At 44.6% G+C, this 23,405-nt stretch overlaps 1 protein-coding gene across 2 annotated transcripts in view; it reads right to left on the reverse strand.

Moving 5' to 3' along the window:
* Positions 1–23,405, reverse strand: part of DYM (dymeclin) — a 1,096,728-nt gene that overhangs the window by 966,070 nt on the left and 107,253 nt on the right. For both annotated transcript variants that reach the window (XM_086960369.1, XM_086960370.1), the window contains exon 2: positions 14,136–14,329. In XM_086960369.1, the coding sequence (XP_086816495.1) occupies positions 14,136–14,275 (140 nt within the window). In that variant the 5' untranslated portion in view covers positions 14,276–14,329. The remainder of the gene's footprint in view (positions 1–14,135; positions 14,330–23,405) is intronic.

Genomic DNA, 23,405 nt, shown 5'->3' on the forward strand with positions numbered 1-23,405 from the left:
GATGTGGTGGTGGATGTGGTGGTGGATGTGGTGGTGGATTTCATGGTGGATGTGGAGGTGATGGTGGATGTGGTGTTGGATGTGGTGGATGTGGTGGTGGATGTGGTGGATGTGGTGGTGGTGGTGGATGTGATGGTGGATGTGGTGGTGATGGTGGATGCGGTGGTGGTGGAAGTGATGGTGGTGGGTGTGGTGGAAGTGATGGTGGTGGGTGTGGTGGATGTAGTGGTGGTGGATGCGGTGGTGGATGAGGTGGTGGTGGATGAGGCGGTGGTGGATGAGGTGGTGGTGGATGTGGTGGTGGATGTGGTGGTGGATGTGGTGGTGGATGTGGTGGTGGATGTGGTGGTGGATGTGGTGGTGGTGATACGGTGGTGGATGCGGTGGAAGTGGTGGATGTGGTGGTGGATGTGGTGGTGGATGTGATGGTGGATGTGGATGTGGTGGTGGATGTGGTGGTGGATGCGGTGGTGGATGCGGTGGTGGTGGTTGTAGTGGATGTGGTGGTGGTGGTTGTAGTGGATGTGGTGGTGGTTGTAGTGGATGTGGTGGTGGTGGTTGTAGTGGATGTGGTGGTGGGTGTGGTCGTGGTGGTGCATGCGGTGGTGGTAGATGCAGTGGTGGTGGATGTGGCGGTGGATGTCATGGTGGATGTGGAGGTGATGGTGGATGTGGTGGGGTGGTGGATGTGATGGTGGATGTGGTGGTGATGGTGGATGTGGTGGTGATGTGGTGGATGTGGTGGTGGTGGATGTGGTGGTTGTGGATGTGGTGGTGGAAGTGATGGTGGTGGGTGTGGTGGAAGTGATGGTGGTGGGTGTGGTGGATGTGGTGGTGGTGGATGCGGTGGTGGATGCGGTGGTGGATGAGGTGGTGGATGTGGTGGTGGATGCGGTGGTGGTGGATGCGGTGGTGGTGGATGCGGTGGTGGTGGATGCGGTGGTGGTGGTGGATGTGGTGGATGTGGCGGTGGTGGATGTGGCGGTGGTGGATGTGGCGGTGGTGGATGTGGCGGTGGTGGATGTGGCGGTGGTGGATGTGGCGGTGGTGGATGTGGCGGTGGTGGATGTGGCGGTGGTGGATGTGGTGGTGGATGTGGCTGTGGATGCGGTGGTGGATGTGGCTGTGGATGTGATGGTGGATGTGGTGAAGTGGTGGTGGATATCGTGGTGGTGGATGTGGTGGTGATGGTGGATGTGGTGGTGGATGCGGTGGATGTGGTGGTGGATGCGGTGGATGTGGTGGTGGTGGTGGAGGATGCGGTGGATGTGGTGGATGCGGTGGTGGTGGTGGATGCGGTGGTGGATGCGGTGGAAGTGGTGGATGTGGTGGTGGATGTGGTGGTGGTGGTGGTGGTGGATGTGGATGTGGTGGTGGATGTGGTGGTGGATGCGGTGGTGGATGCGGTGGTGGATGCGGTGGTGGATGCGGTGGTGGTGGATGTGGTGGTGGTGGTTGTAGTGGATGTGGTGGTGGTGGTTGTAGTGGATGTGGTGGTGGATGTAGTGGTGGTGGCTGTGGTCGTGGTGGTGCATGCGGTGGTGGTAGATGCAGTGGTGGTGGATGTGGCGGTGGATGTGATGGTGGATGTGGTGGTGATGGTGGATGTGATGGTGGATGTGGTGGTGATGGTGGATGTGGTGGTGATGGTGGGTGTGGTGGTGATGTGGTGGATGTGGTGGTGGTGGATGTGGTGGTTGTGGATGTGGTGAAAGTGGTGGTGGATGTGGTGGTGGAAGTGATGGTGGTGGGTGTGGTGGAAGTGATGGTGGTGGGTGTGGTGGATGTGGTGGTGGTGGATGCGGTGGTGGATGTGGTGGTGGATGTGGTGGTGGATGTGGTGGTGGATGTGGTGGTGGATGTGGTGGTGGATGTGGTGGTGGATGTGGTGGATGCGGTGGTGGATGTGGTGGATGCGGTGGTGGATGCGGTGGTGGTGGTGGATGTGGTGGTGGTGGATGTGGTGGTGGTGGATGTGGCGGTGGTGGATGTGGCAGTGGTGGATGTGGTGGATGTGGATGTGGTGGTGGATGTGATGGTGGATGTGGATGTGGATGTGATGGTGGATGTGGTGGTGGTGGATGCGGTGGTGAAGTGGTGGTGGATGCGGTGGTGAAGTGGTGGTGGATGTGGTGGTGATGGTGGATGTGGTGGTGGATGCGGTGGATGTGGTGGTGGTGGTGGTGGAGGATGCGGTGGATGTGGTGGATGCGGTGGTGGTGGTGGATGCGGTGGTGGTGGATGGGGTGGTGGTTGTAGTGGATGGGGTGGTGGTTGTAGTGGATGGGGTGGTGGATGTGGTGGTTGTGGATGCGGTGGTGGATGCGGTGGATGTGGTGGTGGATGTGGTGGTGGATGTGGTGGTGGTGGATGCGGTGGTGGTGGATGTGGTTGTGGATGTGGTGGTGGTGGTGGATGCGGTGGATGTGGTGGTGGTGGTGGTGGATGTGGTGGTGGTGGTGGATGTGGTGCTGGTGGTGGATGTGGTGCTGGTGGTGGATGTGGTGCTGGTGGTGGATGTGGTGGTGGATGCGGTGGGGTGCTGGTGGTGGATGTGGTGGTGGATGTGGTGGTGGATGCGGTGGAAGTGGTGGTGGATGAAGTGGTGGTGGATGTGGTGGTGGTGGATGTGGTGGTGGTGGTGGATGTGGTGGTGGTGGTGGTGGTGGTGGATGTGGTGGTGGATTTCATGGTGGATGTGGATGTGGTGGTGGATGTGGTGGTGGATGTGGTGGTGGTGGTGGATGTGATGGTGGATGTGGTGGTGGTGGTGGATGTGATGGTGGATGTGGTGGTGATGGTGGATGCAGTGGTGGTGGAAGTGATGGTGGTGGGTGTGGTGGATGTAGTGGTGGTGGATGCGGTGGTGGTGGATGCGGTGGTGGATGCGGTGGTGGATGAGGTGGTGGATGAGGTGGTGGATGAGGTGGTGGATGAGGTGGTGGATGAGGTGGTGGATGAGGTGGTGGTGGATGCGGTGGTGGATGCGGTGGTGGATGTGGTGGTGGATGTGGTGGTGGTGGATGTGGTGGTGGTGGATGCGGTGCAAGATCCTAGCGGTTCGAATTTAGCCACCGTTTCCCTAGCCGGTATTGGCAAACCATCGTAAATTTTGGGTAATCCCACAATCGTTTTTTTGCAAAATCGTTTTTTTGCAAACAGACAGCTTGCGTTGTAGGTTTACCGTGAAGTATCCATTTTTAAGGTTTGGATGAAGATGAAATCTCCTCACACTGCCCTCGCCTTGCATATACAATATGGATGCTCAAATTTTTCTATTGAAACAGCTGAAATTCAAGAATCATTCTGGGGGTTCTGATTGGCATTTAAACATCAGTTTCCATAGGTATAATGAAGAGCACCTTACTGGAGTACGGATTGACACATTTCTTTTGCTGTAGGAACATTTGATATTGTGCCTTGTGAGAGGTTTTAAAAATGTCGCTCAACCGATAGGTCTGTATACAGTAGAGATTTAGGTAAAGATTTTTTTTTTTTAGGTAAAGATTAAGTATGCAGGGTTCCACGGTCTCCTTCAGAGACGATTAGCGGAAGTAGGGAGAAAGAACTTTGCATTAGTTGCGGTCTTCACCTGCAGAGGAGTGGACTTCGATTGGTACAGCGGCACTGAGGCCCACCAAATTCGGATTATTGCTGTATTAAACAATAGTCAGAGGGTCTATACTTTTTGCTGCACTAGAGTCCATCACAAAATAGCTACACTACTGGGCTGGAGTGTGTTGTAACACACACTGCCTCCAGCGGGTCGTCATGTCAATACCATGCACTGGCCACTAGTACCGTTGATGGAGTTTCATACCAATTTCATGGGTCTATGCACAGTCCTGCTAGCACATGTCAATGGTTGGTGAGCAAATTTGAGGGACCACTGACCAGGTGCATTAGGCGTTTTCTAAAGAAGCTGTACATTGGGCAGTGTTGAAAGCCCTTGCGTCTTCATGTTTGAGATGGCAATGATCACTATCAGCCAGATTCATCATTGTAAAATCGGCTCGCAAAGGGACAGATTCTGAGAATCTGGCCCTTTGCGAGCGCAATTTTTGCATTTGGGATTCATCATCCCAAATGCAAAAATCGCAAATTGCGAAATCGCTAAATTGCGAGGATTTGCATTTAAGGATTCTCTATTTGAGATTCCTTAAATACAATTCATGAACCATTTTTGAATTGCGAAATCGCTATTTTTGGCCGCTATTTACCACGAAGTCTGACTTTGTGGTAAATAGCGAAAACTTAGAAAAATGCACTTTAGTGCACTTGTCTAAGTTGTATGTTACACACACACGTCCTTTGGACATGTGTGCGCAACATCAGTCTACATTTGCATTTCAGGGGTGCTACAGGGTGTGCTGTGGACACCCCTGGCACCCTTGAAATCGCATCTTTATTTGCGATTAGCTCCCATTCATTCCTATGGGCCCATAGGAATGAATGGGGAGTCATTCCTTATTTGCGATTAGCAATTTGCTAATCGCAAATAAGGAAGCTGTAGAAATCGCAAATAATATTGCGATTTCTACATAAATCCCGTTTTGCGAGTCATTAATAGCGATTCCTTAATAATCGCTATTAAGGACTCGCAAATCGGGACATTGATGAATCTGGAAGTATATTGTTTACATGCATTTTGTGCAAAGGACGTAAATGCATTTTTCCTCCAAATGTGCTGGATTCTAAGATTTCCTCCTGCACCTTGTTGACAGTAAACGTGAATTTCGTGCTATGTGACTTGAAGTCTCCAACGTCATTCACTGCTGCCTTGCAGAATGATTCAGCCTGCCAGAAGTCTGTCTCATGAAACACTCGGTAAAATCTGACACACAGCACTCGTGTCCTTTGCGCTACAACTTTGTTCTCTTAGGTATTGTTATTTACTTTGTGTACTACCCACAAGAGAGAATGACGTGAGGCGAAAGGGAGGGTGAGAGGTGTTGACGTTACAAAAGAAGCATTAAGATTACTGAACATGACCCTCTTATTCGAAAGAAGAAAGGCTGCTCTGGCTTACACAAAACCTGTGACCTAGAGGTTTGTTCGCACGCCTATTGCTGCAGAAGCCACTCTAACCCCTTTAACATATCTTTCCCAGCACATACCCGCATCGATACAAATGCATATCACGTGCATCAAAACAAATGCATATCACGTGCATCAAAACAAATGCATATCACGTGCATCGATACAAATGCATATCACGTGCATCAAAACAAATGCATATCACGTGCATCGATACAAATGCATATCACGTGCATCGATACAAATGCATATCACGTGCATCGATACAAATGCATATCACGTGCAATGTGCAAAACACCTTTAACAGAACATGGCTTGCTTCACCCATGACAGAAGCCACGAAAGGCCACGGAGCACCAAGTAATCAAAGTAAACCACCAAAGACACATTTGTCACTGTGTCATATGTTTGTCACTTTCCATTAGGAATCAGTTTGCCTAGTGCGCGAGGACGAGGCGGTGTATTTCTCTGCGGCTCCTAGTCTGTCTTTTGTTTCAGTAATGAATGCTTCCAGAAGCCGTGCTGCGCCCAACAGCATTGGGGTGACGGACCACTGTCCACTTCACACACTATGCACCACAACTGAGTCTACAAAAGCGTGTCCCTCCTTTCGGCTGGGAAAACGACCTCGGACGTGGACAGGCGAATGCCTTGGGTATGTCAGGCTTGTCTGTCTTTTCTGCCCATGCGAAATCCGTTGTACATATACTCAGGGCTTTAAGTGGGCCGGGTCCTGCCGGTGCTCAGCAACCACAGTTTTTAAAATCAGATGACCAGACGGGTCCCTATCGGGATCTCCATTTTTATCCTCAGGGTAAACAAGACCCCTCAGCTCTGCAATAGTACAACCCGTCACTGCTTTTAATGTAACTTAAAAAAAAAGACTCGTTGTTTTCAGTTTTACATCGTGTGAACTTGGAACACTTTACAAGAGCAGCAGTTACATTACACGAGGGCATATTATTTTATCTACAGGACGTTGACTCGAACCTATTTTCTCAGCTGGAAGGTCGGCTGCTCTAGCCTTACGCCACAACCTCGCCCACAAGAGCGAGTAGTATTTTTCATATTATATACAACAATGCCATAGTTGTTGCTTATTTATCTTGTGCAACTTACAACTGTTGACAAAGCCAATAGTCCTGGCTTGTTGAAGGCGTAATATTACCTGTTGTGTTATATATCTGAGTGACTGGACAGAAGCAGCAAAATACCAGTGGGGCAGCACACTAGGCGAAGCACAGATTTTTAATTTAATTATTTTAATCCACGCCCTTAATTACAGCGGCCACGTTGCTATGAGAGCCCCCTCCCCAGTTTTTCATCCCACTTAAAGCACTGCATATACTTAAAATCTAAAGAGATTTTGGTTATTAAGTTGCGGGGTCCGATGTTGAAAACAAGAAGAAAGAAAAACACTTAAATTAGCTTAATTCGATATGTTGTCTGCCTACAGCCTCAAAGCTGTTAAACCACACTACCTAGAAAGTATATTGCACAGAGTAGGTGAAAAACTACAGAAACCTTTCAGAAACACGGATCAGAAACTAGCCCACGCATGTGAAATCTAGCGCTAGACAGATATTTCACACGTGAGGTAGGAATTTTCAGAATAGAAGCAGAAAGCCCTATTGGCCTCTAATATAGTTTTGTACGTGGAACGAGCAACACTCAAATCCTGCTGTAAGCTATAGAAGTTCAAAAAAGGAAAACGTCGTTGTGGCCTTGTCTGAAATCTTTGTATAAAATGATCAGTCATTCTGAAATCTCTTCCGGTCTGACTATTTACATGAGATGCAGGAACTGACGGGACAGGTTTCTGAAAAACTAAGTTTAAGAGGATAAGACTTACTTTTCCAAGAGTTGAACATCATAATAATCGCAACCTTATTTCCAATGGGCATCGGTCCTGTTGACAATCCACTAAAGGCTTGACCCAAAGTAAATTATCTCCTTGTTAATCTTCTTTTCAAGACGGATTGAAGGCAGAGAAGTGGGGGGGGGGCGGGGAGAAATGCGACACGGCGGGCAGGGGAGGGGGCGGAGTGGGGAGAGGGTGTGAAAGCAGCAGGGGCCTTTGAAGTGAAGCTAAGCTTCGCTTCAAAGGTGTGGGAGGAGTGGGCCTGAGGGAACAGACGGCGATTTGGTGTTGTGCACGCGCATTTTAGGTCAATGCGCTTGCGCATTGACCTAAAAGCCACGGGCACAGCACCAAATCGCCCAGTAAGTTAAAGTTTGTTTAAAGCCCTATATGCTCGCAAGCTCGATGCGCATGCGCATCGAATAGCTCGACCTAAAAAGCAGTCAGGTTGTGCACCAATAGTGCACCACAGAAAGATGGTCCCCCGGAGGGCAGCCCTCTCAAGGGTGAAAGGGGGTCCCATGGCACTCTCAGACATCCTCTTGCAGGCAAGTACAGTCACTCACAGGGATTAGAATCCCTCTAGAAAGTGCAAGCGGGTTGCCGACTGCACTGTGAAACACAGAGAGGCTGGGAGGCAGCTGCTCCGTATTTCACTTGAATGCGCAGCCCTCCTGCAGCGTGAGTTCACGGCTGCCTCCAAGGCATCGCATTGACAGTTTGCGCCCGCCGCATCTGTTTTAAGGTGTGCTGTGGCGCAAACAGGGAATGTGCGCCCTTATCGCAATACATGCCCTGTTATCTTATCTGGTTCTATGTCATTGTGTGCACTGAAGAAAGCCGACCTTCATACATTTGGTGCAACTTGCTGTTTTCTCACTAAACTCTCACTGGAAGCTGTAAGGTATCTTGGTGTCTTAGACCCTTACATTCATAGACTGCTTTGAATCTCAGCATCCAAATTGTTCCACTGGCCAAGTGTGCTTTTTTTAACCATTAGACTTTTACTTTATTGTCCATTGTAAAGAATAAAAGCAGACATCACCGCACATATAAAAGCAGACATAATTGAAACATACATTCAATGCATTTTACCACTATGTCCAGTGCCCTTGATGCAGTTCCGCTCTGCACATAATAAAAAAACTTCCACCAAATCCCTCTCCCTCCCATTCCACAGTCCATACATACACCACAAACGTTTGGAAGACTGCCATCTATCAATACAATGTGGACAAATGAAACCGGTTATTTACAAAAAATGGCCTACAAAAACTCGCATTCACAGATTTATGACTACAGTTCCATAATGTTAAGGAGGCCTCTTTCTGAGTGTTGCCCTCTTTAAACTGTCCATAGAGGTTTAAATGACTGGTATTCTAAACAGGGAAGAATTTGGAAAAATATAACTGTGCTGAGATGCAGTGATGCATGAACGTTTCCCACTTAGCGACATAAGAGGCGCAGGTAGTGGGTTTCACACCTCCAGCAGGATAACCATTCCTCTAGCAGATTTAGGTAACCAACTTTTGACCTCTGGTGCCAAACTGCTAATTTGAGCTGTTTGGGATGTGGATGTCTAAGCTGATCATGATGTTGAGGGAAAAAGTCTGGTGTGTGAGAAATCTTCTTGCGAGGATTGATTGACATCTCTAGGAGTACACATTACCAGGCTCGTCTCGCCCAAATTGGTGCAACTAGGATGAGAATCATGGACACCGGACTCATCTGCCTCACCACATACAGAATGAGAGGAAAGGCAGAAAAGTGCAGGCAAATATCCCTGACCAGTTAATCCACAGTGCATTGCCCTGGAAGCGAAGTTTTGGCATTTTGCGTTTTCAGGAATGGCGAACAGGTCGATTTGCTCCCCACCTTTGAAAGTACCTGTCGAGGACTTGAGGGTGGAGTTTCCACTCGTGGACTTGTAGATGGGTCCTGCTGAGCAGGTCCGCAAAGTCGCTCTCCACTCCCAGCAAATATTCTGTGAACAGGTGACTGTTGATGCGATTTGTCCAGTGCGAAATCTCCTGAGCTAACACAGAGACCTGGGGAGAGCGAGTCCTGCCCCACTTCTGGATGTAGAACATGGCTATCATGTTGTCTTTCTTGCTGAGTATTGTTTTCTTCACTGAAGACGGTGGAACTCTTTCAGTTCTAGTCCAATGGCTTGAAGCTTCAGGTAGTTTATTTGGCGTCCTTTTGGAGAAGTGAGCTCCCCAACCAATGAGATAGGCATCTGTAACCTCTCACCAGTAGAAGAGGGTCTAAAAAGAGACTGTCAAGCAACAGATTCCACCAAAGTGGTGTGTTCTGGGACCGGGATGTTACCAACGTTGGAACATCCCAGTGCCCTTCTACTTGTGCCCACTGGCTTGAGAGGAATTCTTACAAAGGTCACACATGCAACCTGGCACATGGTTCAATTGCTCTGCATAAAGCCATCATACCCAACAGTTCAATGACAGATCAAATAGTAATATGATGGTGTCTGAGAAACAGGCAGCAGCTGTTGGAATGCCATCTGTTGGTTGGCTGCGGTAAACTTTGCCTGTTACCGCATTCAGGACTGAACAAATGAAGGGCGGAATATGCTACAGCTGATGATGCAATTTATTTTGCATTGATGGTAAAAGGTAGTCTGTCAATTAGATGAACTGCTGTTGGAGCTCATGCTATGAACTACAGTTTGTTGCTGCTTTTCAGCCACTCATCTAAGTACAGACAGACGTGTATGGTATTTCAGTGCAGATGTGTTGCCAACACCACTAGGCCCTTTAAAAAAGCCCTTGGAGCCATGATGACTCCAAAGAGTAACACCTGGAAATGGCAATGTTGCCCACTTACCACAAGTCAAAGGTATTGGTGATGCGCTAGATGGAGTTATGAAAGTGTGTATCTCTCAGATTTGGCACTGATATGATGTTGCGTTCTCGTAACAGCGGGATAATGTCTTGTAGACTGACCATATGACAGTGTTCTGCATAGGAGAGGATGAACCTGCTCAAAGGCCTGAGGTCAAGGATCAGCCTGAGAGAGACATCCTTCTTGGGAATTAAAAATGACCGATAATGCACTTCACACCGCATTTGTGTGCAGGTACTGGTACTACTGCACCCTTTTGTAGGAGCACCAGAACCTCTTCCTCAAGAAGGTGAGCACAGTCTGAACTCAGTATGTGCTGGTTACATGGATGTTGAGAGAGGCTGTGTAAAATTGGAGGCTGTACCCTTCCTGCACAATGGAGAGGTCCCACTGGTCTGAGGTGATGCTTTACCATTGCCCTAGGATGTTCCTCAATCTTCCCACAAAAGGTATGATGTGGCTGGGGTGAAGGGAGAGGGAGTAAATGCTTTGCAAAAGAGAAGCCCCCTGTGGAGCCATTTCTGCCTTTTCCGCGCCCATTTCCCCCACAGGCTCCCCTTTGGAAGGCTGTTGGCAACTGAGATCCTGAAAGGACTGTTGGAGTGGGGGGGGGGTGGGGGGCTAAGGAAGGGGTAGGGGTGTCTCTGACCTCTGGAAACTCCACTCCCTTGCTGCTCCTGCAAAGAAGATGTGGGACTGGGAGACTGCAGGACCCCCATGGACTTGATGAAGTCAGAGTCTGTTACCATCTTTGAGCATATGCTCAACTTGGGCGCCGAACAGATGCTCAACACCAAAAGGGGCATTCATGAGGTTCTGTTGTACCTCAGACCGAACACCCTAAGGCAGGCATGCTTTCGGAGGATTATAGTGTTAATACTTCTCGCAACTGTATCCACTGCGTGAAGGGTGCATCTAATGTTAGCATTGCAGGAAATTTTACCCTCAGCAAACAACTTTCATCCACTTTCTCGAAGGGCCTCGGATATGTTTTTATACCAATTCCTCCATCTCCTCCAGTAGTACTGCTAATACCTGGAGAAATGCCCACACAATGGGGGATTCACCAGTGTGTGGCCACCCTCTTTCCTTTTGCATCATCTGCTTAGACTCCTTGTCAGCAGAGGGTCATGTCCATTAGTCTGTACAGAAACCCTTTTACCGGTGGTGCACAACTAAGGTGTCAGGGACACTATGTCCTTGAATATAAGCTGCGTCTCTGACTGGCTTCCACTTGTGCTCCATATTGGGACTAACCACCCTGGCTTTCAATAGATCCTTTTTTTCTTTTTTTTTTTTAAACATCTTTTTATTGCTATTTTTTTAATGCATCATTTCACAGAAGAAAAACATTGATAACTTATAATTTTTCTTGCATATATATGTTATACAGCAATATGTACTTTACGGCATATAATTATAACACAATTGGTTGTCTCCTAAATTCTATGCAACATTGTTCCATGTCATGTTGTCCGTTCATGCCCTAAAGAGTTACTTTGCAGGGAAATGCCATATTACAATGCAGCTTTCAATGGCTCCTTGAAGTTGTCAGAGGCTGACCTGGCCATGCCCTTAAGCACTGGGAAGTAATGGACCGCAATCCCAGTCTTAGACTGCATTTTGACTAGAAAGCCGTCTTTGCCCTCAACTGTGTGGAGCTTCACTTTGGAATGCAGTAATAGTAATATTGTCAGGTGGGGACAGCTTGGCAAGGTAAGATCTGCGTCGTCTTTGGGGTCTGTCACGTGGTCTTCCCAGGGATCCTGCCACTCCTTGGGCCAAAAGGGGTCCTCATAAGGGTCTGATGGGTAATACCTGATGGCAGGATCAGATTCAGGGTTGTGTGGCTCAGGTGGAGAGTGTGCCGGCAGTGGTGATGGTGGTGATGGTGGAGGAGAAGGAGGAGGAGGTATGGGTGGCACTGGAGGAAATTATACAGGGTTGGTGGCTGAATCCCTAACCCTTTTAGGACCTCAATAGTATAAAAGCGTAGATATCTAATCCTCCCTCTAAGGCTAGTTAGTGCATTTTGGGGTACCGAATGAATCCTGGGAGATGTGGCAAGCGTTTTGTCCAGGTCTGGGTGGACAAAGAACTTTTTTCTGCTTTGCATCCAGGACTTCTGAGAGTTTTTCAAAGATGGACTCCTCTACAATGTCACGTCAGCCTCGAAGGGGGCTTGGGGACCAGCACAGAAACCTGTTTCTGAGGTGCTTTCAGCATCAACTGCAGCTCTGAGTGCAGCTTCACATAGCCGTGAGGGTGGTGATTTCAACACGAGTGTGTTTTTTTCGGCACTGAGAAGGCGTGGGAGCACGGTACCGTTTGGTTTCTTTGGATGGGATCGTGGCAGGCATCGACCTAGCCCCTCTAGTCCATGGCGATCCGGCTGGAGGACCAGAACCCAAAGATTTATGTTGTTTCCGGTTCCAATGGGAGTTCAATGGCAGACTTCACAGGAGCAGTGCTCTGCCCCGAACAATGTATGTTTTGTGGCGTAATACTCATCTTGAGGTGCTGTAAATGCACATGGCATCGACTTTATCTTCCACCCGTAGGGAAACATCCTTTACCCAGCAGTCTTTTCCACACATTCCTTAACTACGCTTGGTAAGTATAGGTAATATAGCCAACTTACAATGCAAATCATATCCATTAATTTCCTGAAAAGATGCACAGCAAAAACCAAGACGCACTAGTGAAAGAGTATTCCGATTTTATTTTCAAAGATAAAAGCACACAAGTTAAACCAACACGTTTCGACCTGAACTGGTATTGGTCAACAAGAAACAGCATTAGCATGACTATTAGGGGTATGTTGACCTATGGATCTCTTACGCAGAAAGGTCAAGTGAGTAGAATGATCAAAAACCTGTATAGTTTTCCAGTCATTTAGCTTCTTCTGTGCTGCATGCAGTAATCATTTGGGCACGGGCTCAACAGATAATATAAGTAATATGGGTGATAGTGGCCAGGCTTGCATATGATCCAAGTTCAGGAATAATTATGTTTCCACCAGATAATTAATCTAAAACCATGAAAGTGGGATAGAGCTGAATAACTAAGCATGTCAAATATCCCAGAATAAAAGTAGGGCAACCGCTGACAACAGATGTGTCTGCTATTGAGTCTTGCAATGCGCCTGCAAGAAAAAAAATCTCACTAAATCTTCAACAAGTATTGGAAAGTGCAACAGTTTGCCCTCAACCATTTGTGGGTGTCGCCTACAGACAGATTTTAGCAGACCTGTTTTGTGCAATACAAATAACTAGAGCAAGGTTTGGGTTAAATCTATGCTTTTCATTGGTAAACTTTCTTGTAAAATTTTCCTTACAGTTTATCTGATATCTTTACTTCCTCGTCTTGTGTTTGTTCCTCTCTAGACCACAGCTTTTTTACGCATCTCCTTGAGTACTTGACTTACATTCTTCCCCAGCAGTCAATCATGGACCTACTTTTTAACTTCAGTACTTCATGCTTTCTCCTTCGTATGCTGCTGGTCCCCTCTTATCCTTGCCCCATTGTACTCTACAGGTTGCTTCCACCTCAATCCTTGCTCGTGTTCCCACCTCCCGCTTGGCAATTTTGCATTATTTTTCAAACTCCTTCACCACTCGAACTCGTCTGATGCTCCTCCGCGACCCCTGCTTCCTACTAACATGCTTTTTTGGGAGATCCCAACAGCTGCAATTTGGTACTGGGATACATACTATTGTCTTTTTTATTTACTGCTCTTAGATGGTTGTTCGCAACCTTGGAAAGTAAATTAAAAGTAAAAAACGCTGCATGCACACGTGTGGCAATTCATGGAAGAACCATGACTCTGCAGCCATTTTGCCTATTTTTTTTTAACAAGGTTGTTCAGCGTCTTCAACAAGTTTTTCTTTTCTTTGCCAACAAGCATTGGCACGGCTATACAGTCAGCCTACACATACCTGAAGAGAGGCATATTGGCTTTGCCAGTGCTTGCTATTAGTATCTGGCTATTATAATTTAGGAAAAAACCTCAGCCTTATATCAACCATATCTAGTTTTTGACATTAAGGATACGCTATCACAGTGTTACACAATAAACAAGGCAGGATTCTAACTGCAGTCAACGTAAAATATAAACACCAATTACAACAGTGAGAGGGGTCTTCTTGCCTGGTTAGCAATAGGTAGGTAAACCACAAACAGCATGCCATAAAGAGCTGCCTCTGGCTTCTGCCATTGCTAAACCAACTCAAGATTGAGCTCGCAAACTACTTTTCATAGAAGTGCAGTTGAGCTGTGGTGCACATTGTGTTGGGTTAAGTAGATCAGACACACCTGGACAATGCAAGTAACATTAAGCATAACAAATGCCAACAAAAGAACGCTGTCTTACCTGCTTGTTGGAGTAGTGAATGTGAAGGACAGAAGCTGGTTCCAAAAAGGATCATTCTCAGAGATGGACTCCGTACCCGATAATTTCTTAAGGTACTCGTTTTCGGAAAGATCCGTAATGGCGCTGCTATTTGCTCCCATTTTCTTTGTTAACCAAGATAACTTCTTTAGAACTTCATTATAATAACACAGCCCCTAGAATGAACAAGCACAAAGTAAAACACTTGAGTCTGTACAAAGTAATCTAATTATTACTTGCAGAATTGACAAAACACAGAACTAGGTTGCTTGGTGGCATTAAATAACAACCTACTTTTAAGGAAAAAAGACTGGTCTCGATCTATTTTAAATGTATTAAGTTTCTATATAGCTGACATAACACTGTGGTGTCAAAGCTCTTTATAGAGTATATGTTAATACAGTGTTAATGTTTGTACTTACACAGATAACAATGAATATAAAATCAAACTTAAATGACAAAATAATAATATATATACACACAACAAACGTAAATCTTTTTGAACAGACTATGAGAATGGTTTGTCCGCTTCCTACTGGGAACAGATTTGGAGACACTATTCCAGATTAGTTCAAAAAAGTGTTCTTTATGGGTTTTTTTAACACTGTTATTTGAAGGAAGGGGTCAGAACTCCTCAGTAAGCTAAGACTCCTCGATATTTTCATATTTTGTGCCAGGTATGTCAGGACCCCAAAGTGGAGAGTGCACATCATACAATTTACGAGCTCCAATCGGTAGTCAATGAAGTGTGCTCAGAGCAGGAGAGAGCTGCCCAGAGCGTTTTGCTCTTGACGTTTCACATTTAAGGACGTTTTTTACGGGTACAACTTACATCTGCGCAATAAAAGAACTGGGTCAATCCCAGAGAGGGCTACGGAGTCAACAATGCATCTGACATTGGATTCTGCTACTGTTTTCTGTGTCTACCCAAGACACTGAGTCAATCAGCCATTTGTTTTGTTTCCACTGGTTCTGCCAAAAACCATTTTGGGATTACGTTGCACATTCTGTGAAGTCTCAATGTTCCTAAGGTCGTACACTCTAGTCAACTGTGGGAGTTTCCACTAAAACGCTCTTTTTCATTGTGCATACCTAGACGTCTGACAGACACTGCTTTGCTCCTTTTATTTAGGCGCTTTACATAAAAAAAGTTTTGGCTCCAGTAAGTATGTGTATCTCTGCAGAAGTGCTCCCTCGAAATGTCCACAAGTTCCCACAAAAGTGGGTCTATAATCTTGAAAGATGCGGTTTAGTGGTATGGCTTTGCTACTTTGCTACCAAACACAATGACCTGACTCCTAAACTATCTCTTAGTACCTTTTAAAATATAACATGTCGGTATTAATGCTAAACCAACGACTGCCAGCCCACATTTACTAATAGCAACGAACTATAACCTTGCTAGTCCCAGGGCTGCTTTACTTCGAAGAGTGTTTTAGAGTTCTGCAGCTGGTTTTCATGTGCAATGCACAGGCTACATAACAGACGTTTTTGCTTCAAAAGTTTGTGAAAAGCCAATGATGTCGCTTTCTAAGCAGACAGCATGTGTAGTGAAAACCCTTGTATATTTCTCAACTTTAGTTCAGTCCTTGTATTTACTAAGCTGTTTTCTTCCAAGCAATTGATTAAGAATAAAAAATATTCAGAAGATTAAATGATTTCAGAAATTGTCTAAAAAACAATAAACACCTTCAAAACCGACATTTCAACAATTACATGATTGGTTTATGTGTAGTGTTTTATAAAGCGCGTGGCTGCCCAACAAGGGCTTTCCCGCGCTAATAACTCTTTTAACTCAGTATATCCCAGGGGCAGAAACATGCACAGTCTTTAAGCGTACAGGTAACTTCATACTCGATAAAGCAGGGTAGTGACAGTAGTCTGTCATTATCTTATCAAGTCAAAAACAACCTTAGACAAGGCGCCAGCACAAGTTCAAATCCTTGTCAGTGCCCAGTGGAGCAGCACTGTTTTGTCAGTGAGTCAATCTGATTTGGATTAGGGAGGATGGCTTGGTTACTGTTTTTAGTGGTAATGGAACAATGAATAATGAAAGCTTTGTTTGTGCAGGCATTCATAATGTAATTTCTGGGAGCTGCAAATGAAAGTGAGATCAGGTCAATAGAACATATGGAGGGGGGGCGTGGCTTGGCGCCGTGGGTGATGGCGGCGCCTGAGTGAAGCTCCGCCGAGGCACCGGGAGACTCACCTCTCTACACCCAAAGTTCCTGTGTCGGAGGTCCCTTCTAGCCGTCTGAACACCTCCGCTATGTACTGGGACTCTTGAGAAGCTTTCCTTGACGCGGAAGTCGGAGGTAATTGCTGCTCCGCTTCTGAGGACGCTCCGGTGCTCGCGGCCGCCATTTTGTGGGTCCCGACACGGAGCATTCCTCTTTTAAAGGCGAGTGCGCTTTACTTTTTAACTCTGCATATACAAGTCGCTGAAATCTGGGAACACTTCTACAACCCCCACGAGGTCCAGGCTTGCTGCATTACTTCAATAGCGATACGCATATGGAACTAAACATCTCCTCACTCAGCGCGACCGCCATTTTGCGCGCCTAGGAGTATTTTTGCCTATATACTGGTATGTCTACCACGCATTCCTTGCGCCCTATGGCCTGACTTGGTACACTATGATATCTTCTGGTCATCTTCTGAAACGATTCATTGCCTAAAATAGCGTTTCAATGTAAAGTAGGGACAGTAGATTACTTGCTGTCCCCACCAGTCGATCTATTTTCATAAGAAATTCCTCAACGCTGCAGATGCCTCATTTCTGGTTACTTATCACTCTACTGGCGACTTGGTGATACCTACTTACTACAGGCTTTGCTGGTTGGATGCTATCCTCACTTCAGATGGTTTTACACTTTTACTTAAAGTGCTTCTTGGATTTAAATTCAATTTTTGAACTCCTTCTATGACACAATTGGCTGCGCGAACTCATCCTAAAAATATGTACTACTCTTGTTTGCAGTATTGTCTTGGCTGACTTTTTTCCTCAATATTTCTATTGGTTATACATGCTTAAGCCCCTCCCTCATTTTTCTCAGGCTTAACACCTTATAACTGGACTTGTCTACTAGTGACTTTATTCGCTATACACAGTGTCTTTTTCCTTTTGCAGTCCAATACTACTAAATTGCATTTCCTGTTCGTTTCTCTGCTTCTTTATATGGGACGACAACAACACATGTCTCGCTTCTCCTCCAAAGCAACTACAAGGGTGGCTTTTGTTAACAACTCTAAAGTTTTTTCAGCTCTTTCCCAGCTAGAAGACTCTCTTGCATCATCTGGCTCAGAGGCAGCCATGGATACGCCCTCTCAGACATCATCAGAAAAAACAACTGCTAAGCGACTAAAAAAATATCCTCCTTACCCACCGAAGTCAACGACACCTGTATCCATGGAGCTATTACTGGAGGAAATCCGATCATTTCGTCCTTTTCTTGAGGAAATTGGAACTTTGCGCCCTTTTATGGAGGAGACTAATACCAAACTTCAAGTTTTAACAGACAACTGGTCCCAAATTGAAACAAGAGTTTCTTCGGTGGAGCAATCTGTCGCATCTTTTCAAGAATCTCAAGCTAAGGTTACACATCTGTCTTCGCTCTTCAGAAGCAGGTGGAGGAGTTCGAAAATAGAGGCAGGCGTAATAATCTTCGCATTTACGGCCTGGTGGAGGGTCTTGAAGGGTCTGACCCGCCTGCCTTCTTTAAATCCTTCCTTCCTAAATTGCTCCATTTGCCACAGGATACATCTCTCAACATCCAACGTGCGCATCGTCTGGGCCGCTTACCTACGTCCCTCTCTATGTCACAAAGGCCAAGAGGCGTAATCCTTTATTTCTTGGAGTATACTGATCTCTTGAAAGTTCTAGCAGCTGCCAAGGCTCTTCCTAAATTGACATGGTCTGATTCTCCGCTATTCTTCGCTCAGGACTATGCCAAAGCAACTGCTAACCGCAGGAAAGCTTTCCTAAGCATGAGAGAGGTCCTTCGCTCTATGGGTGCTCGATATGGCTTGTACCATCCGTGTTTGTTCAAGGTCACCTATAATAACAAAACTACCACCTATGAAGATCCAGTGAGACTGCAAAGCTTCATTAATGCACACCGTACCTCTACCATGGATACCTCTGGTCCTTCGTCCTCTTCCCCTGGCTGATTGTCAAGACTGCATATCTTTGTCATGTTCCCGCTCTCTCTTCACTTGCATTTTCCTGTTTGATGTTTTGTCTATTCTTTCCGCCTGCTTGAAAATTCAATCTCTCCCATTGCTGTGTTGCTGTTTGCTTCACGCTTCTGGCTGACTTTTTGTCAACATTAGGCAGTTCACGTTCTAGTCGTACGTTCTGTTGTCATGGTTACTCCCTTTTGAAGTTTCTTGCCTGTTTGATTGTTTTTATTCCTTTTATTCTTGTGATATTATCCACCAAGTTGCGTTCCCTGGTCATTATATACGTTACAGTTCTTTGTAATACCTTATCAGTTTTCCCCATCTTTGTTTCCACAGGAACCTTTCGTTGTCTGATGACATCTTCACGGTTCTCTGCCCGGCTGACCTCAGTTGTGTTGCCTTCCCATCCTGGCTCCTTCCCCCTCAACTTCTTCTCGTATTTCCCTTTTGTAGGTATGTTTTCCTCATGTTTTTTGTACCTTCTTTGTTTTTTGTCCCTTTCCTCTTCCCCTTCCTTTATCAACAGCTTTTCTTTTTTGCATATTGATGATGTTTTATTTTTTTCAGGTTGTATTTCCTCTTTCCTCACTTTCATTAATTTCTATTCTTTACTCCTTTATCCATTCTTCTACATTCCCTTTCTATTTTCCATTTTCTACTTTTTAATCTGGGTCTTTTTCCTATTCATGCATTCACTCTCATTGCATATTACTTCCTTCTTCAATTCACTTTTCTTTCTCTTCTTATACTTTTGATTATTTATTTCTCTTTCTCGAATTTCTTCTTTTCTTTTTCTTATTTTTTGGATTTCTTGGTTCATCATTTTATGGCCTTACTGTGTAAACTATGTCTTTAAATATAGTTTCATGGAATGTTAAGGGTATTAACTCCCCAATTAAACGACAGCGCATTTTATCTCACCTAGCCAAATTAAATATTGACATTGCATTTCTTCAAGAAACTCACCTTTCAGATATAGAATCTGAGAAACTTAAGAGAGGTTGGGTAGGTTAAGTCTTTTACTCGCAAGGTGATGGTAAACGTAATGGTGTTGCTATTTTATGTCGCAGGTCACTCCCTTTCACAGTCATCTCTCAAGACTCAGATACTAATGGTAGATGGAATCATGTCAGACTATCCCTTAGAGGTGTTCCAATCTCCCTCCTTAATGTCTATGGTCCCACAAACGGTGAACTACTTTTTTGGGCTGAATTCTCTCCTCGCATCACCCAATTCATGGATGATAATTTCATCCTTGTGGGAGATTGTAATCACCCTCTTGATCCTTTTCTGGACAGGAAGTCTGATGCCACTTATATTCCCACAAAACCGCACAAACTCTTTACTCAAGCCATTTCGCAACATAAGCTCGTTGACTCCTGGCGTTTATGTAACCCGACTTTGCAAGAGTTTACTTTTTACTCACCCCACCACCGTTCCCAATCACGGCTTGATTATATTTTTGTTTCTCACGCACTTACTCAAACGCTCCAGGCGGCAGAAATTGGTCCAATTTTGCTTTCTGATCATGCCCCTGTAGTGGTCAGTCTTGAAGTTTTACCCAAAATTGAAGGTCCTAAAAGGTGGCGTTTCAATAATGCCCTCCTTCTAGATCCTAAGTTTTCCACTTCTTTTTCTACCTTTTTTGATGAATTTTTCCTTTTTAATGATATCCCACCCATTTCAAAACATACTCTCTGGGATGCTTTTAAAGCAGCTGCTCGCGACTTCATTATTAACTTTGTCGCTTAAAAACGAAAGTCCGCTCGCCAATTTACCAAAAACCTTCTCCATGACATTAAGAGATTGGAACACGCCTGTTTCACTTCACATTCCTCGGATAGTCTGACATCTCTGGTCGCCGCCAAAATCAAATTTAATGAAAAGTCTACTGAAGATGCTTCTTTATATTTGCTTAAATCTAGTGCCAAATTTTATGGTGGTAGGAACAAAGCTGGGAAGATTCTTGCTAACTACTTAAAGGTCAAACACAAAGCAAATATTGAATCGATTTATGATGATGATGCCCATTTACAACATAAGGATGCTGACATTCTTGCTACTTTCTCACATTTCTATGAGACCCTATACACTTCAGACACCCAATCTTCTCCTCAGTCTCTTGCTCACTTTTTTTCTACCATTCAAACCCCTGCTTCTTTCCCTCTCGACCTTTCTTCCTTAGAATCTGACGTTTCACAAAAAGAATTGCTTATTGCCCTTCAACGTTTAAAACTCAACAAAGCTCCTGGCCCTGATGGGTTTACTGTTGAGTTTTATCTTCACTTTTCAAAATTACTTATCCCAAAACTTCATTCCCTTCTACACTCCTTTGCTGAATTAGGTTCTTCCTCTGGTACCTTTTCAGATGCCCACATTTGTTTAATTCCTAAACCCGGTAAAGACGTCCAATATTGTAAAAACTACAGACCCATTTCCCTAGTTAATATAGACTACAACATTTTTGCAAAATTATTAGCGATTAGATTAGATCATTTCCTTCCTGACCTTCTAGGAGATGAACAATCAGGCTTTGTTAAAGGTCGTTACATCACTGATAACACAAGACTCTTATTTAACATCTTAACAAAATCTTCACATCTCCAATGTCCTCTAGCGGCAATAGCCTTAGACGCTGAGAAAGCGTTTGACAGGGTAGAATGGCCCTACCTCTTTCACATCCTTAATTGGTTTGGGTTTGGCCCTAAATTTATCTCCCTAATTTCGTTATTATACTCTCATCCACGTGCTGCAGTTTTCGCAAACGGCCAAATTTCTCCTTATTTTGATCTTGGTAGAGGTGTTCGTCAAGGTTGCCCTCTTTCACCTTTCCTATTTAACCTGGCCCTAGAACCCTTTTTGTCCAAACTTCGTCAAAATCCTGATATTCATGGCTTTCAAACTAAGGATCTTTCCATAAAACTCGCTGCTTATGCAGACGATATCTTACTTTTCATCTCGAATCCTACTGTTTCCATCCCCGTTTTTTTAGCAGAAGTACAACATTACTCCTCAATCTCTGGTTACAAACTTAATCATGATAAATGCGAAATTTTACCTCTGACAAAGTTCACTTTTAAGAATGACTTTAACGCTTCAAATTTCACCTGGAGTTCCTCTCATATTAAATATTTAGGTTTGCATATTACCCCCTCCATCCCTGATACTGTTTCCCTTTGCCTAACCAAGTGCATCCAGAAATTATCCGACCTCACGGCTAAATGGCACCCTCTTTACTTGTCTTGGTGGGGTCGCCTAGATACTATCAAAATGATGCTCTCCCCTGTTGTTCTCTATATTCTCTCCAATATTCCCATCGCTATTCCAGCTAAGTTTATCAAAAAAATAAATTCGGTCTTATCTTCCTTTTTATGGCATAAGAATAAACCCAGAATGTCCCTGGCTAGACTCACTCGTCCTGCTTCTGAAGGTGGTGTTAATTTCCCGAATTTTTTAGCTTATCATAAGGCTTTTTTTATTGCGTCAATCTTCCTTTTGGTTGCAAGATCCTGATTCTCCTTGCCCTTTGTGGACCAAGGTGGAGCGCCTTTTTCTTTCACCTTTCTCTTTTGCTGAATGTATCTCCTTTTCACGCAAGCCATCCTCAATTCTTTCTCCTATACATAAATTTACTCTCAAACTCCTCTTATCCTCTCATCCTCCTCCCCCTGTCTGTGTTACTGATTTCCTTTCCTCCACTATATGGCATAACAAATACCTTTTAATCCGAGGTAAGCCTATTCTTTGGAAGTCTTGGAGAGCCAAAGGTTTGCTTTGGGTCTCACAATTCTTTTCACAATCCACTTTCTTGCCTTTTCACACTCTTCGCCTCACCTTTGACTTACCCCTCTCTTCTACTCCCCAATATCTTCTCCTTAAAGCATCAGTCATGGAAACCTATAATAAACTTCCCAAATCCCGCCCTTCTACCTCTGCTCCTGATCCTATTACTCACCTTCATTCTACTTTACTAACCCTTCCAAAAGCCTCTGTCCTTTATAAACAATTTCATACACACACTCTTCCCAGACTCAAAAGCAAAGTAGAGGAGCAATGGGAGAGTGATCTTTCCTTATCTTGGCCAACTTCCTTTTGGGATAAGATTTGGTTGAAGATTCGTAAAACTTCCAGAGCTGCTTCTTTAATGCAATCTATATTTTTCATTTATAACCGTTTATTACATACTCCTTTCACCCTTCACAAACGCTTCCCTACTACACCAGATACATGTTGGTCATGTGCTTCCCCAAATGCTACTTTATTTCACATGTTGTTTCTCTGCAAGGAGGTACATGCCTTCTGGTTACAAGTTTGGGCTCAAATTAATGTTATTTTTTCCACTAGTATTCCATTTTCACATGCTCAAATTTTTTGGGGAAGTCTCTCTCCCTGTTGGGACCATAATGATCTTAATGTTCGAATTGTTGACTTATTATTGGCGGTTGCATTTCAACAAATCACTGTCAACTGGAAGTCTACGTCCAGTATCACTTTCAAAGCTTGGTGGTATAATGTTTGTTACAACCACAGACTTGATAATGTCTTTGTTTTTCCTGCACAGCTGGCAACTAAACGTGCGGAGTTATGGCTTCCTATTACGTTGTATCTAGATAATTGTACAACCCGCTCCTTTCGTCCTCCACCTGCTCAGCAGGAGGTTCCTAAACCCCCTTGATACCCTTTCCATTTCTTCATGTTAGGCTAAACTATTTTACTGTATAGCTATAATTGCATTTATTTCTACTGCATATTTATTGTACCCTTTATTTTTTATGCCTTGATACCCATGATTAATTTCTATATTTTGAATTGCTCATTTCAAATTGCATTGTTCTTTTTTCTTTTTCTTACTTAATCGTCATATGTTTTCCTTTTCCCTCTCATCCCCTTATTGTTTTTCCTCACAATACTATGTTCCTATTTTGTATTCTTACCTTGTATTTCTTTTAATAAACTTATTTTTGAACTTAAAAAAAAAATAGAACATATGGAGCTCAAAAATAATTTTGAAGATATATTCTGTCTGGAATACACTACCGAGTTAAAGGGCAATTTGAAATCTAATGGGGA

This window comes from Lissotriton vulgaris, chromosome 3_1, assembly GCF_964263255.1.
Source record: "Lissotriton vulgaris chromosome 3_1, aLisVul1.2, whole genome shotgun sequence".
In the NCBI taxonomy this organism is placed as follows: Eukaryota; Metazoa; Chordata; class Amphibia; order Caudata; family Salamandridae; genus Lissotriton; species Lissotriton vulgaris.